This window comes from Oncorhynchus kisutch, linkage group LG28, assembly GCF_002021735.2.
Source record: "Oncorhynchus kisutch isolate 150728-3 linkage group LG28, Okis_V2, whole genome shotgun sequence".
Taxonomy (NCBI): Eukaryota; Metazoa; Chordata; class Actinopteri; order Salmoniformes; family Salmonidae; genus Oncorhynchus; species Oncorhynchus kisutch.
This window is the reverse complement of record NC_034201.2, coordinates 11,712,487-11,729,981: the sequence shown is the minus strand read 5'-3', so window position 1 is coordinate 11,729,981 and position 17,495 is coordinate 11,712,487. Positions and strand designations below refer to the sequence as shown.

Sequence of the window (17,495 nt, the reverse complement as noted above, 5' to 3'; positions counted from 1 at the left end):
TTAAAATGTGTACAGCCTCAGTGTTCATAGTAAACGCGCCCTGGAACCTCCACAGAATTTTCACAATGTTCAAGTTTGCGCTCAGCAGACCTGAAATTTGCTCAGTGCTGTGATTTGCTCATGTTCCCTTTGCTCAGAGGGAACATTGAAAGTAACTGTCACGCCCTGACCTGAGATATCTCTGTTTTCTATATATTTTGGTTAGGTCAGGGTGTGACTATAGTTTTTGTATTTTCTAGGTTTTTTTGTATGTCTAGGGTTTTTGTAGGTTTAGGGTTTTTTGTATGTCTATGTTGGCCTGATATGGTTCCCAATCAGAGAAAGCTGTTTATTGTCTCTGATTAGGGATCATATTTAGGTAGCCCTTTTCCCACTTTCTGGTGTGGGATCTTGTCTACATTTAGTTGCCTGAGTGCACAGTCCAGTAGCTTCACGGTTCGTTTGCGTTTGCGTTGTTTTGTTTTGCTGAGTTTTGTTTTTATTAAAAACATGTGGAACTCTACTCACGCTGCGCCTTGGTCTAGTCATTACGACGATCGTGACAGTAACTAAGTAAAAAATATTTGAAGATACTACTTAAGTATTTTGGGGGGGATATCTGTACTTTACTATTTATATTTTTGTGAACTTTTACTTTTACTCCACTACATTCTGAAGCAGGACTAAACACAAATGCTATGTTAGTAAATAAATACAAATTATACACATTTTTGCTGTCTGGTTTTCTTAATATACAATATTTTAAATGATTTCTAGAATTTACTTTTGCTTTTGATACTTAAGTATATTTGAGCAATTACATTTACTTTTGATTAAGTACTTGTACATAAAAAACAAATACATTTAGGCTTTTACTCAAGTGGTATTTTTTGGGTGACTCACTTTTACTTGAGTCATTTTCTACTAGCGTATCTTTACTTTTACTCAAGTATGACAATTGGGTACTTATTCCACAACTGATGCAAATCACCTTTGGCCAATAGGTTCAATTCAAATATCCCCATCCATTATTTAATGTGAATAGAGTGTATTGATTTTACAAAGCAGTGGCGTTTATGTGGAAAGAAGTAGTGTGATAGCATAGCTGTAGCAAACCAAATAGAATGGTATCTGTCACATGCCCCGAATACAACTGGTGTAGACCTTACCATGAAATGTTTACTTACACGTCTTTAACCAACAATGCATTTCAAGAAATAGAGTTAAGAAAATATTTACAAAATAAACTAAAGTAAAAATGTAATTAAAAGTAACACAATGAGCCTATGTACAGGGGGTACCGATGCCGAGTCAGTCTATGACTTGGGTGACTAGAGTCTGACAATCTTTTGGGCCTTCCTCTGACACCGTCTAGTATGTAGGTCCCTGGTGGCAGGAAGCTTGGCCCCAGTGATGTACTGGGCCATACGCACTACCCTCTGTAGTGCTTTACGGTCAGATGCCAAACAGTTGCCATACCAGGCGGTGATGCAACCGGTCAGGATGCTCTCGATGGTGCAGCTGTAGAACTTTTGGAGGATCTGGGGACCCATGACAAATCTTTTCCCACTTCCTGATGGTGAAAAGGTGTTGCAGTGCCCTCTTCACGACTGTCTTGGTGTGTTTGGAACATGATAGTTTGTTGGTGATGTGGACACCAAGCAACTTAAAATTCTTGACTCACTCCATTACAGCCCTGTCAATGTGAATGGGGGCGTGTTCGGCTCTCCTTTTACTGTAGCCCACAATCAGCTCCTTTGACTTGCTCATGTTAAGGGAGAGGTTGTTTTCCAGGCACCACACTGACAGGTCTCTGTCTCCTTCCTATAGGCTTGTCGGTGATCAGTCCTACCACTGCTGTGTCGTTAGCAAACATAATGATGGTGTTGGAGTCGTGCTTGGCCACGCAGTCCTGGGTGAACAGGGAGTACAGAAGGGGTCTAAGCACGCACCCCCGTGTTGAGGATCAGCGTGGCAGATGTGTTGTTGCCTACCCTTACCACCGTCAGGAAGTCCAGGATCCAGTTGCAGAGGGATATGTTTAGTCCCAGGTTCCTTAGCTTAGTGATGAGCTTTGTGGGCAATATGGTGTTGAACGCTGAGCTGTAGTCAATGAACAGCATTCTCTCACAGGTGTTCATTTTGTCCATGTGGTAAAGGGCAGTGTGGAGTGCGATTGAGATTGCTTCATCTGTAGATCTGTTGGGGCAGTATGCAAATTGGAGTGGGTCTAGGGTTTCCAGGATGATGGTGATGATGTGAGCCATGACCAGCTTTCAAAGCACTTCATGGCTACCGCTGTGAGGGCTATAGGGCGGTAGTCATTTACACTGTGAGGAAGGGAGGTAAGACCATGTCATTGGGACGTATGATCCTGTTATCCCAAATTGGGTAGAGAAGCCCTCAGCCCTCTGAGCATTGGTCTGGATCCCTTCCACACCACCATATACCACATCACGGTATACCACACCACAGTATACCACACCACCGTATACCACATCACAGTATGCCCCACCACAGTATACCACACCATAGTATACCACAGTATACCACACCATAGTATACCACATCACAGTATACCACACCACAGTATACCACACCACAGTATACTGTACCACATGACAGCACACCACAGTATACCACACCACCGTACACCACACCACAATAAACCACATCACAGTAAACCACATCACAGTATACCACACCACAGTATACTGTACCACATGACAGCATATCACACCACAATATACCACACCACAGTATACTGTACCACATGATAGCATATCACTTCACAGTATACCACACCACACAGACCGCCCATAGAGAACTCCGCTCAGCAAGGCAGCAACAGCTCATTGACACGTTGTTTTAGAGATGAATGGGGGCCATTACGCATGTATAATACGAGTCAGAAAAATGAAGTACACTCTGAATCACGCTGGCATGGTGTGAGAAAACTTTATGGAAACATATTGGCCTCGTCGGTCAGAGAGTCAGGCGTGTTTTGTTATTTATTTCACATAAAGTCCAGTTCACCTGGTAGTTTGTGCCTCTCTACTACTGCAGCCATGGTACATCTCTACCTCTCTTTTCCCTTGAAGAGAGCAGAACAAAAGCACCACAATATTAAAGTCTAGCTCAGACATGTCAGAGACAAGGAAACGTGTGGACACCCTCTCCCCCTCAGTCAATGTGGGTCAGCACTTAAGGCACCACCGTGAGTATGGTACAGATTAGGGTATGTAGAACACATACTAAGTGCCCGGATTGGTGAAGGGAGTAGAGGGGGTTGGGATGTGAGAGGGGGTTCATTGTGATATCTCCATATTTATCTCTTTAGAAGCTTACAGCTAAAACGTACGGCATTTACTTACAGTAGTCCCATTCTAATGAGAAAATGGAGATAAGCATTAAAGCTTTACCTGCTCTTCATCTTCCTATAGAGGTTCTGCTCTATACCAGCCTTCCACTTGACAGGTAAAGAGTGGAGAGACCGTAAGTTTACCAGTGGAGAAGATGTTCTGATATCAAACCTATGCTACTGTATGCGTCCATGAAAAGACAAGGACTGTGATGGAGAGAGTGAGGACAGCGATTCCATTTCATAATGTACAGTCTTAAATTAGAGGAAAAAGATATTCACTGTCATTTTAAGACCTGAAGCTCTGGCTGAATGGATTCCTGGTTTAGCAGCAGTCCTCTATTTGTTCAGTAAGCTCTAATAAGCATCTTGTCACTCTATTCTTTTGTCAGTTATTGTCAGACATAGCAGGCCATTGTTGGGCATAACATTGACCAATCAGAGCACTTAGTTTGAACCCTACAACACAATATCATCCTGATTTCTCTCGCTCTCCCTCCATTATGTGTTCAGAAATAGTCTCTTGGATGGACAATCTCTCTCTCTTTACCAGAGGCCTGTTAATTCAAACACGGGAACATAATTACAGTGTACCTCGGTGGATCTCCCTGGTGGACTGGGTAATTGTGTTTAACTTGGCTGCTGCTGATTCAGATCAACCCTGATTGTCTCCCTCCCTTCCAGGCGCTATCTCTGGCCTCACTTGCCTGGAAGAATATGGACTACAGTTCACAGGTTATGCCTCCTCCATTCTAGAGGGGATCGGATGCAAAAGCTGTTGCATATTACATATTTAGGTGAATCCACATCAGCGTTCTGGCTGTGTGTTGTGAGCAGAGTTGGATGTAGTGTTGCATACAGACATGCATATGCACGCATTCACACACACAGAGTTGTGCACAATACATCATTCTTCACACTGTATTGTGCTACATTCATGGTCATGTGTTTATGCTTGCAGCATTTTTATGGGCCAGTGTATACATGAGGGGAAAATAGTTGGGTAAGGGGGAACAATATGTCCCACACAGTCAATCCATGACTCACCTTGAGTAGCAACCTGGTGTCAGAGCATTTTGTATTATTCTGTAATTCTGAGATACTCCATTTAGTACGATATGTTACATTTCATATGGTTACATAAGACAAGTGGCTACTTGAAGCAAAAATGAAAGTAGGGTGGTTGGGTTGGTGTATAGCGCAAACGTCTACCAACCCAAAGCTACTTTGTAACTACTTCCCCTTCCCCCTAACCTTAACCCTTTTAACTAACCATTCCCCTAACCCTAACCCTAACCCTAACCTTAAACATTAACCTAACTCCTAAACACAACCCTAACCTTAACCCTAAACCTCAATCCGTACCCCTATCCTAGCTAATGTTAGCCAGCTAGCTAAAGTTAGTCACCTAGCTAGAATCCGTAACATATTGTAAATGTTGAAAATTTGTAACACATAATACACATTTTAATTCGTAACAAATCATTTAAAATGTGTGATGGACAACCACAAATGAATACATTATTAAGTATGACATGTGACATTTCTTATGTAGAGTGTCTCGGATTTACGTACAGAATCATTTGGAATGCTCTGCTTTCAAATAAATTGGTTAATTAGGCGTCCACAGTCCAGCTAGTAGAGAGAGTTCACCAGTAATCTGAACCCTGTCTTGAATAGCAGCAACTTCCTCTTAATTATCACTACCATTGTACAATACTCAATACAAACAGGAGACTCCATAAAGCAGAGCAGAGGGAGCTGGCTGCCTGGCAGGCTCTCTGCTGAGCTCAGGGGTCATCTCCCTGTATGCTCCATGAAATATTCATCTTCAAACACGATGACCTATTTAACATTACACCTTTGCCAGTGGGCTGCCTCTAGCAGTAGAGGCTGCTGAGGGGAGAACGGCTCATAATAATGGCCGAAATGGAGTGAATGGAATGTCCCCAAACACATGGAAAACTTGTGTTTGATGTATTTGATACCATTCAACCTATTCCTCTCCAGCTATTACCACCTCCCCAATACAGGTGCCACTAAACTCCCGTGGCCTGTAGTCTCCGTAATTCTCCCCTGATGATGACAGGCTGAGCTCACAACACACTGCTTAGCATTTCAAGCAGGAGGACCACGGCATGGGAGTGGATGAGCAGATGCCGTTCTATTCACATCATCATGAATATACATGTATATACTGTATGTTGACACACAAGGAGGAAAAAGCCAGTGCATGAGAAACTGAAAATGATTCTCAAACATATAGACAAGAGCAAGACACAGTAGTCAGTAGAACACTACTCTAATTACTGGATGGTCAAACAAGGGTCATGGGCTACTACACTTTGAGTGACTTTGTCCTAGATTGACAACAACATGCCACCACTCTGATGTCATAGCCAAATATGACAACGATGTGACTAATTATGATTGTATAACTGTAATCCAAATACAGTTTTAAAGCAAAAAGCTATTTCATTTTCGTTCGAAGCCCAGTTTGGAAACAAAAAGATGCATACATAAACCATGAAGCATTAAATGTGTTTGGCAGGAACGACTGGATTTTGTTTCCACAGCGAATCGTTTGTATGTTTTTAGCCAAACGAGCCACAAAAAAGACTGACACTTTTTATGCTTCAGTAGCCAGTCATACCCTCAAGACCCATTGCCTAATCCATAAAATAGGACTGTATATGTTGGCCATGGAGTCTGCTCACTGTTTAAAAGGAAAATGTGAAAGGAAAAACAATAGCGAACATACACCAAGTCATGCTGTCTCTCCTGCTTTACCCTCACATTCTCCCTGCATTGGCATGTCGAAGTAGGAATGGCAGACAATTTAGGCTTCAAAAGAAAAGAGAAAAACAGAAAAGCTTATGCCTGCAAATTCGGAATTAGCCTAATTCTTTTGTATCTCCACTGAATGTTTTCCAAAGAAAACTCATTTTCTTAGCGTGCCTAAGAAGCTCATTTCACTTGGAAAATGGTTCAACGCGGTACTTTTGAATGAGCCGATTACGATACAGTGTTTGTTCCATCCTCACATCATGAAGAATGCTCTTTGTTTTCAATTTGGTAGTACACAGGCACAGGCGCTAAGACTGGGAGTGCTATGTCCAAATGTTTTGTGAATGATTTAGCATAATGTGTAGAGCAATTCTGGGGTGCTGTAATGTGGCCAAATAAAAACATCCTTATCATATCAGTGAAGGTGAAGTTGTCTATACCATACCATCACATCAGTGGCTCCTACGTGAGTCATCTTCTCAAGACAGAAATAGAGATTGTGTCAAGGAAAACTGTAGTGAGAAATCTCTCTCTCTCTCTCTCGCTCCCTCTCCCTCTCTCTCTCTCTCTTTCAAAAAGGACTTTCGTAATTCATATCTCAAAATTCATAACATACCAAATGCCTCTGTTACAAAAAACAGCATAGCCCTATTTATTTAGGCAACAACACACTCATTGATCATCATAAATGATACGAAAGCTAATTACAGTGTCTCCTAAACACATGATTGACATAAGGAAAAGAAGTTGGGCTATCAGCTGATCATTGATGTTGATGACTGATGCAAATCTGCTAGTTAACTAGCTCTCATCAGATAGTAGAATATTCCTGATCTTCTAACTCATGATATATGGCTGTCTGGCTAGTGTCTTGAGTGGATATTTTAGTATATGGTGGTTAGCTATAGTCTAAACTACCTGTGTTGCTGCTGCAATGACACACGTGTGCAACCCCCGACTGGAGAAGTGGTGGACTGGTCCTCTCTATGTCTTTCTGCCTCTCTAAGCCAGCCAGACCGGCTATTGATGAAGATGTCGGCTAAATCAAGCGTTATCAAATGTTATGCTGCTGTGGCAGTACTGTTAATATTTTAACTAGGTTGCTAGCTACATTGTACAGGGCAGATCAACAGGCGCAACCAATGGACAGGGTGGCAGGTTGCGAACTTGAATATGTCATGTAGACTTGCGGGCAGTAGAGGGCAGTGGGTCCAGAACAACAATGACAAAATATGTATACCCCCCCCCCAAAAAAAGAAATGTGGGGAAATTCTACCACCACCCAAATTGGCACTTTGGAGACTGGAAGGGCAAAGGGGCATGTACTCTGCACAGGTAGAGCCCTATCTTAGTGCCTGAGCCTGATTTCTTTTCACAGTTGGATAGCAGAGCATGGCATGCTGGGACAGATACTACTGGGGCCATCCTCGAAGAGGTCCGGGTCTCATTGACATTCCTTGCATAAGTTGTAGAGAGAGAACCAGTCCCAGCCATTACATATTCAGAGATAGGGGCCTGTGCACACAGACAATCTGAGTATGATGAAGCAGACAATAAACTGGGCGATGCAACATGATAAGGTTGTGGCTGAGGAGGCGAGTCGCAGACAAATGTGGCCTGACAACGTGTAGCGGGGCTGTGAGAGTTAGTCCCTCATTTAGAGGTCCTCCATTAGGATGGTCAAGGTTACCCTGACGACAGCCAGATTACAACCCTGCATGGAATACATAGACATCTTCATGTTTTACCCTCAACATGCTTTAGTCCTGCTCACCCGACCTCTGCTGGTCTCAAAGCAGATGCTGAAGTACAGTATGTCTGAGGCTAAAGTTATGGAACCTACTTCTCTTGGATCGGCCATGTTGGTTGAATTTTGGTCATTCAAGCCACATCTGATTGGGTAAGATATCAGGTTGTTGACTAATCATAGATATAGTGACAGATGTGCACAATGAGTTTGAGTGGAATGGGTGACACAGAGGAAAATGGATATCCGCTAGAGATGATTCACTCTGCTCTAGACCATGGACAACACCAGGTGTGCAGAACTACAACCTTCAACAGAACAAGCCTCTGATGGCACTGGCACAGCCTCACATCATATTCTAGTCCTTTACAGAGATTTATGCAAGATGAGTAGCACATGTCATATCATGTGTCATCCCCATTTTCAGCAGCGGGGCAGAAAAATGGGCCACCAAAACAGGAAATACATGCACACACAAACAGTTCTGTTTTGATGTCATGTCATAATTATCTGCTGCCACTGTCACATCAGTGTGAATAGTAAAGGCCATCAGCCATGCTGCCTCCACAGTTTGAATAAAATTACACAAAGAGCATGTCACTGAGCAGCTAGCCAACCACTGGGGCTATTTGTTTAGTGAGGTCAGTGAGGACATGATGGACATGGAGGCATGGATCGCGGGCAGTAATGTCGAACATACACACCCGGCAGTCCCTAACTGTCACTTCTACTGATCTGAGACCTGTCCATCCTCATTAGGCCTACACACAGACTGGGCAGAGGGGGCTAATTAACAGCCACAGCTGAGCGATGACAGTGTTGGTGAGGATGAGTTGGAGAGGTGGACGAGCAGGACGTGATGACAGACTGTCTCAGACTGTCTCCACCAGTATCTCCCTGAGAAATACTTGTGTGTGTGATGTTGCTGTACCGAATGTTATAGCTATGTGCATATTTTGGGGTGGTCCAGGGATGAAAATGCTGTCGACCACCTAGCTAGCTAGCATTATCATCTAGAAACGAAACACACTACAATGTCAAGAATTTGCATATCTAGCTTTAGCTAGCTAATGCAAGTTGAAATTGAGGCTACAAGATGCTATCGTTAGATTCCTTTGAGTACAAAACAGTCCGAATTACAGAATATTCTAGCTAGCTAAGTAGCCTTGTTAGCTAGCTTGAACATTTCTTAGCAGCTAATGTAGCTAGCAGGCTAAATACACAACCCAACACTTACCTAACGTTACCAGTCCATGAGACCAGTAGCCATTTTGGCTTCACTCTTCCACCTTTCAATTTTTCGCCCAATGTTTCTGGATGGGTCATGAGCAGTCTTTTTCTCGCTTTTTCTACTCTTTTGTGGTTGAGTTGATTCAGATCCAAGAACAGAGAATGATGCTTTTTGGCTTTGTGTGCTCTATTTGTTTCTGGCAGCTGTAACATTAGGATTACCAGGAGTTGGAGGGATAAGGGAGGATGGTGTTGAGGAGGTGAAAGAAAAGGTATGGCTAACTAGTCAATCCCATCATGTTACTATGATAACTGGACTCTGCTAGCCATGAGACCCTCCCGAGGGAAGGGCCAGGTCATCACACCGGGGTCAGATTGGCTCTTAACTCATAACAACGACTCCTATCACAACGGCCATAAAGGAGCACAGCGAAGATGGAGCTTGGCATAGTGTTACTACATCATGCTCATCATACTCTAGCACAGAGCATGGAACTGCACCAGAGCATCTCCACATCCAGCCGGTCAACAAGGTGAACACTAAATGAGATTTTCTACTATTTCATCTCCAATGGTTGGCAGGAGTTCTATAAATGTACTGTATTAATATAATTACTCAGAAAGAATACCACTGTTTATGATTTTAAAACATCAGAGGAGATCAGGGGAGATTCCGTTTGGCCCTCATCTACTGTTGGCAAGCATGTTTGTATAGCTGCCCTCCAGGCCAGACTCTAACAGAGTGGTAGAGAAAGATATGGAATGAGATACAGTAGGGTTCGATTCCAGCGCCTTGATACCACATCCTGCTCAGGTATATGGAATACAAATGTCATGCTACACAATGCAAATTATTATTCACTGACCACAGATATTTCCCATAATATATAGTAACAACGATTTATCGTTGCATTACTCAAATGTAATGACCAATGTGTAAGCAGGTCTTAACTGCTTTTATGTCAGATCAAAATATCAGTGCTTTAGAGACTGCACAGAGAACAATATCAAAACACGTAACTATACATTATTCACAAATTTTGCATTATGTGCATACTTAGGACTCGAAATCGCTTGCAACACAAGTTTCATGCAAAAGTCTCCTATTGACTTTGATGATTTATGCAAACCTCTTCATGATTCAGATCACCCTATTTCATATCTATGTTGTTACAGTCATCACCATCTAGTGTTGTTGTTCCCACGTCCTAACTCTTCCTTTCTCACCTCACCCCCCTCTCTCTTCCTGTCTCCCTCTCCCTCCAAGCATTCAAAGATTATCCAACTTGAATAAACGCTTAGATGACAGGAGTGTAGTCTACGATGATATGGATATCCCTTATTATTGATATCTACATAGCGCGTTGATGTGAATCACAGTACTGCTCTCTCCCTTAGCTATTTACGCCTTACGGATTGTGGTTGTTGTGATGGCTGGTCATAAATCTGAATGTGTATTTGAACCCAATAAAAGGTTGAATTCAAGAAGTTTAAGCTGCCTATCAATCATTGTTTTTGAAACCAGTGGACAACCAGTGAAAATGAGCTCTTGCAACAGCTGCATAGTGCTGTTCCCAGCCTATGGAATAAAAGCAGGGCTTTTAATGGATGGATGAAACAACCTCATGAACTAAACTTCAAAGTTATTTTCTTCAAGAATCAATGGTGCTGCTTCATTAAATAGTACCCGAAAAACACCAGTCTCAACGTCAACAGTGAAGAGGTGACTCCGGGATGCTGGCCTTCTAGGCAGAGTTGCAAAGAAAAAGCCATATCTCAGACTGGCCAATAAAAATAAAAGATTAAGATGGGCAAAAGAACACAGACACTGGACAGAGGAACTCTGCCTAGAAGGCCAGCATCCCGGAGTCACCTCTTCACTGTTGAATCTGTTTAACCAACAGATCTGTTGGATTTAATCTGTTTACTATTTAATGAAGCTGTCAGTTGAGGACTTGTGAGGCATCTGTTTCTCAAACTAGACACTCTAATGTACTTGTCCTCTTCCTCAGTTGTGCACTGGGGCCTCCCACTCCTCTTTCTATTCTGGTAAGAGCAAGTTTTCTCTGTTCTGTGAAGGGTTTAGTACACAGCGTTGTACGAGATCTTCAGTTCCTTGGCAATTTCTCGCATGGAATAGCCTTCATTTCTCAGAACAAGAATAGACTGACGAGTTACAGAAGAAAGTCTTTGTTTCTGGCCATTTTGAGCCTGTAATCAAACCCACAAATGCTGATGCTCCAGATACTCAACTAGTCTAAAGAAGGCCAGTTTTATTGCTTCTTTAAATCAGAACGGTTTTCAGCTGTGCTAACATAATTGCAAACGAGTTTTCTAATGATCAATTAGCCTTTTAAAATGATAAACCTGGATTAGCTAACACAACGTGCCATTGGAACACAGGAGTGATGTTTTCTGATAATGGGCCTCTGTACGCAAATATAGAAACTTCATAAAAAATTCTGCCATTTCCAACAGTAATTTACAACAGTCAAGTACATTTCTAAGTGACCCCAAAATTTTGAATGGTAGTGTATGTTTCCATTGATTCTTGAAGAATATAACTTAGAAATGCCTCATGAGGTTAGTTTAACTGTCACTCTCCATGACAACCTAAAAATGAAAGCTTGTTTTACTCCTATGTTTGTAAACACTGTAAATATAAACACACACTGTATAGCTTCATAATATGGTTATAACATTTATTTGTATATCGTGGATGGTTGGTCCTTGCATCCATAGCTCTGTCTATTAATCTGAGAGGGGTTACATTTCTCCAGGCCCATCCATCAGCTTTTTACCAAAATAGAGGCGGGGCAACCGTTTGGTTATTGTTTCATCTGTGGATTTGCCCTTTAAACAGCTGCATATTATCAAGATATCGAAGTGTCAACAACTACAAGGGTAACAATAGGCCTGTAGTAAATGCAGCATATGGCATTCATTTTCACATGTAAATAGCACTTTTCAGTAGTGCTCATAGCATGCCACTCCATGAGCGCAGCTTTTATTCAACTCGAATCAATGAGCCCAATCAGTCCTCCATGACAACAGAGTAGGGCTGGCTAATAAATCCTTAGTTTTGGGCTCATGCTCAGGTAAAATCATTTGGCTAATCTATACTTGTAACGGCATTCTTCGTTTGTTGAAAGAGAGTCGGACCGAAATGCAGCGTGGTGGTTACTCATGTCTTTAATGAAAAAAGTGACGGTACATGAAATAACGATAAATACAAAAACAACAAACGGAACGTGAAACCTAATTACAGCCTATCTGGTGAAACTACACAGAGACAGGAACAATCACCCACACAAGACAAAGCGAAACTCAGGCTACCTAAATACGGTTCCCAATCAGAGGCAACGAGAAGCACCTGACCCTGATCGAGAACCGCCTCAGGCAGCCAAGCCTACACTCGACACACCCCTAATCAACCACAATCCACAATGCCTACAAAACCCAATACGAATACAACACGTAAACCCCTGTCACACCCTGGCCTGACCAAATATATAACGAAAACACAACACACTAAGACCAAGGCGTGACAATACTTGCATATTTCCAAGTCCTAATCTTGAAGATCAAGAGGTATAACATTTATTGGAATGACTGGAATTCTGATACACTTTGGCTTTTTATGTGATGGCAGGTAGCCTAAAGGTTAGAGCGTTGGACTTGTAACCGAAAGGTTGCAAGATCGAATCCCCAGGCTTACAAGGTAAAAATATGTCGTTCTGCCCCTGAGCAAGGCAGTTAACCCACTAGGCCGTCATTGAAAATAAGAATGTGTTCTTAACTGACTTGCCTAGTTAAATAAAGATATAATTTAATCGTAATATTCTATGTAGTTGAAAGCAATGGGTTAGAAGAAGCCTACATAACAAACCCATAAATAAAATGTAACGTTAACATTGATTTACCCTGCAATAGATGCCGTTCATTTGGTAACATACATTTTTGTCTTCTAATGCCTCTTAAGGGGAAAGTAATCTAAAAGTAATGGAATGTAAATCAGATTATGTTACTGAGTTTGGGTAATCCAAAATTTACATTACCGATTACAATTTTGGACAGGTAACTAATAACTATAACGGATTACATTTAGAAAGTAACCTACCCAACTCTTTTGTTTTCACATGCGGAAATTTTCAGCTGAACATGTGAAAAAGTGACAATGTGATTTCACATGTGCTTTGTTTTTGCAAGGGAATGAAACGGGTACAGTTTTTTTAAAGAGTAAGTGGTACGCTGTTCAGCTAAAATAATGTACAAATATTTAATCAATGACAATATGATTACATTTGACATGATCACTTAGTAGTGACTTTTCAATATGACCCCATCTGGGATTTGAACTGGATTTGTGATACGCTAATCTTTCTGCTGTAGCATGATAATATAATAGTTTTCTCAAGTGGAGTTTTAACAAAGCTGAGATTTACTTTGAAGTCCAAAGTGTAGCAATACAGGTGAAATGAGTAATTGACACACACATGGTGGCGTAGCAGGAAGATCAGAATGCTGTAAACCAAGAGGTTGTGTGTTCAAATCCTAGGTGAGGAAATGTTGAATAATAATTACTGTATAAATAAACAAACAATCATGTAATCATCTATGTCAAATATCTACGTTGAAAAAACAGTGTATGTTAATTACAAGCACTTGTATTTTTATCCCAACGACTAATTTTTGTTTGCAGGGCATCACCTGTCAAATCGCATCTGAAAAATATTCACATATGAACATTTGAAAGGTTTTGTGATCACGTGATAATCCACATGTGAAATATCCCCAAGTGTTCCAAAAACACATTGTTTCACATGTGAAATTTCAAGCATGTACCCCTCAAGACACTAGCTAAATCCTGTGTAACACCTAGTAATTACACTGTAATTATACAGATTTTTACATGTACTCTGTGGTGTACTTATGTGTTTATCCTCCAACTTGAGGATGACACCCGTATGGTAGACCCCAGTCAGTGAAGTTGATCTATATCTGATCTGTTTCTGTGAACTCAACCAAGTCAACCCAAATTATATACTTCTGGGAGGCAACTTCTAACCACAACATTGAATAGAATTTTTGAAGTGTGCATATTCACGGATTGGTAATTAGAGCCGATGTAATCTCGGGGACACCCAGCACATCTGTCCACAAGAGATTACAACCTTGTGATAGCTATTACTAGGATGCAGCTGAGAAGAAACGACACGTTAAATTGGTGAATGTAGTGGAAACGTTCCCATTTTGTAACAAGCATGGTAACAAGCATTCGTTGTTACACCTCAGTAATTACAGACTGCAATTACCACCAATAACTGCACAGCTCTCAGAGAAGGTTCCAACCTCAGGAACACTTTGCTCAACAAGCCCGGGTTCTCCTGGCAGTTGGAGGGTATGTGTTTTCAGTGTATTTCCATGTGCTCACGGCAATCATAATAATCTATCTGGAGACACCTAAACATATTTACCTGTGTGCTACACAGTAGTTTGCAGAAACGCTTTGTAAGTCACCCTGGATAACAATGTCATCTAAATACACATTCATCTCCTACCAGCAGAGGGATGAGTGCAGGGGTGAGGGGGGGACATGAAGAAGAGAGGGAGGAAAAAGAGGAAACAGACAGAACATTTGGTTAAGGGGATCAGAGTGAGTTCCATCACTGGCCCTTTGAAGGCGGGCACTGCACTGTGCTGCCAGGCAAAGGAGGGAGGTGGGGGGTGGTGGGGGGGGGGGGGGGGGGGTAGCGCCAACAGGGAGATAAGAGAGGAGCATTAATCCATCAAACAGGATTAGGTAGTGAGGTGGATGAGAGGTGCTGGGTAGGATGGGTCACTGCCACCCCTGCTCAGCCATTGGGCACAGTGGTAGGGAGGCAGTCCAAGCCATATCAGCAGCACCACACAGGGCGATAGGGGTGGCCCTGGGGAAGGTGACACCAGACCAGGCAGAGACCCAGGGGTTAGCTGGGAGATGTGTGGCCGCTCGTTAATGCATCTGTTCTGCATGGTCCCTATCATGACATGGCACAGGCACACGGGTGTTACCCATTGAGTTCTCTCTGCCAGGCCAGACCTCTGTACTCCAGCATCATGGGAGCTACGGCCACACACAGGGACTGAAAGAGATAGAGTCCACCCTACTCACCTCAGAGAAGATCATGCAAAACCACTGCACTATGCAACATCTGCTATGGAATCAAAATGGCTCAAGTACAGACTTTGAAATCATTCAAGGACTTGAACTTGGTACAAAGCAGTGGTCCAAAACTATAATCAGAACCATGGACACCAGGGCTTTCCCACACACCCCTCCAAATGTTCTTACTAACCTCTTTAACAGTTCAATAAACAGAAACTAGTGCCAGAGAGATAGGAAAGGAAACATAGACCATCGGCTCATATTCATGCCAGTGGTGTGATACAGAACAATTCTAATCAGAGGGAGATGGAAAAAGGATCCACTGCTCCCAATTGACTGACTTTATCACCATCACCACAAACTCACAGCAGATCAGCAATCCTCAAAACATCACAGCCTAGAACAGAAGCATGATCTCTTACGCACATGTCAACACAGTCCGTCTGGACTTCTGTGTGACTTACCTCCCTTGTTCCTGTGTCTGCCTGGCGCCCTGCCCTGCAGGCTGACCTCTGGTCCTCCCAGGAGCAGGAAGAGAATCAGAGCCAGTTCACAAGCAGACACACATCCACATCCACACCTGGTCCTGGGTGACATCTCAGGGCTCAGTCTGGCACCTGGGTCTCCTCACACACACACTCTGGGTAGGTTCCACTGTGGGACACTACTGTCTCCACCCAGCAGTCTCGCCAATCACAGGGAGGGCAGCATGGGAGATGTGAGTGGGACAGTCCCACTCTGTCTGCTACACCCTCAGTCCCATCCACATCAGTTCCAGTTCCCAGGCGCCTCTACAGACAAATTCATGGTATCCCAAAGTTGATGTTCATAAAGGGTGTTTTCCTTTGTTCTTAGTTGACAGTTGGCTGTTTCTCTTGGGTCTGTCCACCATGCGATGGAGAGACTGTCTCCTTGCAGACAGAGCTGCTGTATCCACAATCACATCGTCAGAGAGCTGTAGAAGCGTTGTGCAGTCCCTTTTCCAGAGGATCCCCTTAGACAGCACTGCACAGGACAGCTTGAGGACAGAGCTGGCTGAGCAGCTTCACACAGCGTGGAGCTCTCCCTCACTTGCTCTGTTTCACACACATACTCTCTCTCTCTCTCTCTATTTTTCTCTGAAGGCTGAAACAGCTGCAGGTAAAGCTGGTGCTGATTATAGTGGTAGTGATGGTGCTGATGGAGACAGTGGTGTTGATGGTGTTCATGGTGGTGAAAGCCTGCTCTTTCACCACCATGTGTTTACTCAGAGGAGACGTCCATGCAGGAGAGGAAAACACACCAGTCCAGAGGTATGAGCGCAGGGGATGGAGAGTGAGAGAATGAGAGAGCGTTTGTGAGTGTGAGAGAGGCACGAGTACAGTGTAACAGTAAAGCGAGCAGTGGAAAGAGAGTGAGAGAGATAAATGAAGCCAACGGTTGAGACGTGTGGAGGAATGTCAGGTTGGCGCGTGGAGAGAGGAGAGAGGAGAGAAGTAACGGAGACGGCTCTAATCCTCACACGCAGGCAGGCAGGCAGCTCTGGAAGCAGCAGTCGATAGAAAAACACTTTCCGAGGAGAGAGATGACAGCTTCACCACGCGGCTATGTCAGCTCAGCGTCATAGATCAGTGTGGAGAGAGTGAGAGAGAGAGAGCAGGGGATATGGAGAGAGGGAGCTGACTTCAGAGAGTCGGGGGGAAGTAGAGGGATATGGAGGCAAGGAAAAGAGAGGAGAGGTAAGGGGGTGGAGAGGGGTGATGCACACCCCAGAGATAGCTAGGAACGTACAAGGTTTTTCCACCACAGTTACAGGAGTTGAGCGAGTGAAATGAATGTTTATCACAAGAAACCCAATCACCCTCTTATACTCTTTACATACAATTACTATCTTCCTCTGTCTTGCGCTTACACCATCCCTTATCCAAGCATGTCAATTAACAATATGGGATAGCAGATCTTCAGATCAATGTAGCTGCAATAAGAGACACCAGGCTGTCAGAGGTGTCAGTGTGTTGTTCCTGGTTATTTGAACCCTGCATGTACACTGAACAAAAATATAAACACAACAAATTCAAAGATTTTATTGAGTTACTGTTCATATAAGAAAATCAGTTAATTAGGCCCTAATCTATCGATTTCATATCACTGGGAAAACAGATATGCATCTGTTGGTCATAGATACCCCCCCAAAAAAGTAGGGCCATGGATCAGAAATCCAGTCAGTATCCGGTTGGACGTACTGCCAAATTCTCTAAAACAAC

At 42.9% G+C, this 17,495-nt stretch overlaps 1 protein-coding gene across 5 annotated transcripts in view; it reads right to left on the bottom strand.

The window, feature by feature from the left end:
- Nucleotides 1-16,813, bottom strand: part of LOC109873266 (roundabout homolog 2) — a 191,865-nt gene extending 175,052 nt beyond the window's left edge. For 3 of the 5 annotated variants that reach the window (XM_031808381.1, XM_031808384.1, XM_031808385.1), the window contains exon 1: nucleotides 15,717-16,812. In XM_031808381.1, the coding sequence (XP_031664241.1) occupies nucleotides 15,717-15,849 (133 nt within the window). In that variant the 5' untranslated portion in view covers nucleotides 15,850-16,812. Of the gene's footprint in view, nucleotides 1-15,716 lie in introns of all 5 variants that reach the window. The other 2 variants (XM_031808382.1, XM_031808383.1) reach the window with 2 other exon arrangements.
- Nucleotides 16,814-17,495: the final 682 nt, after the last annotated feature.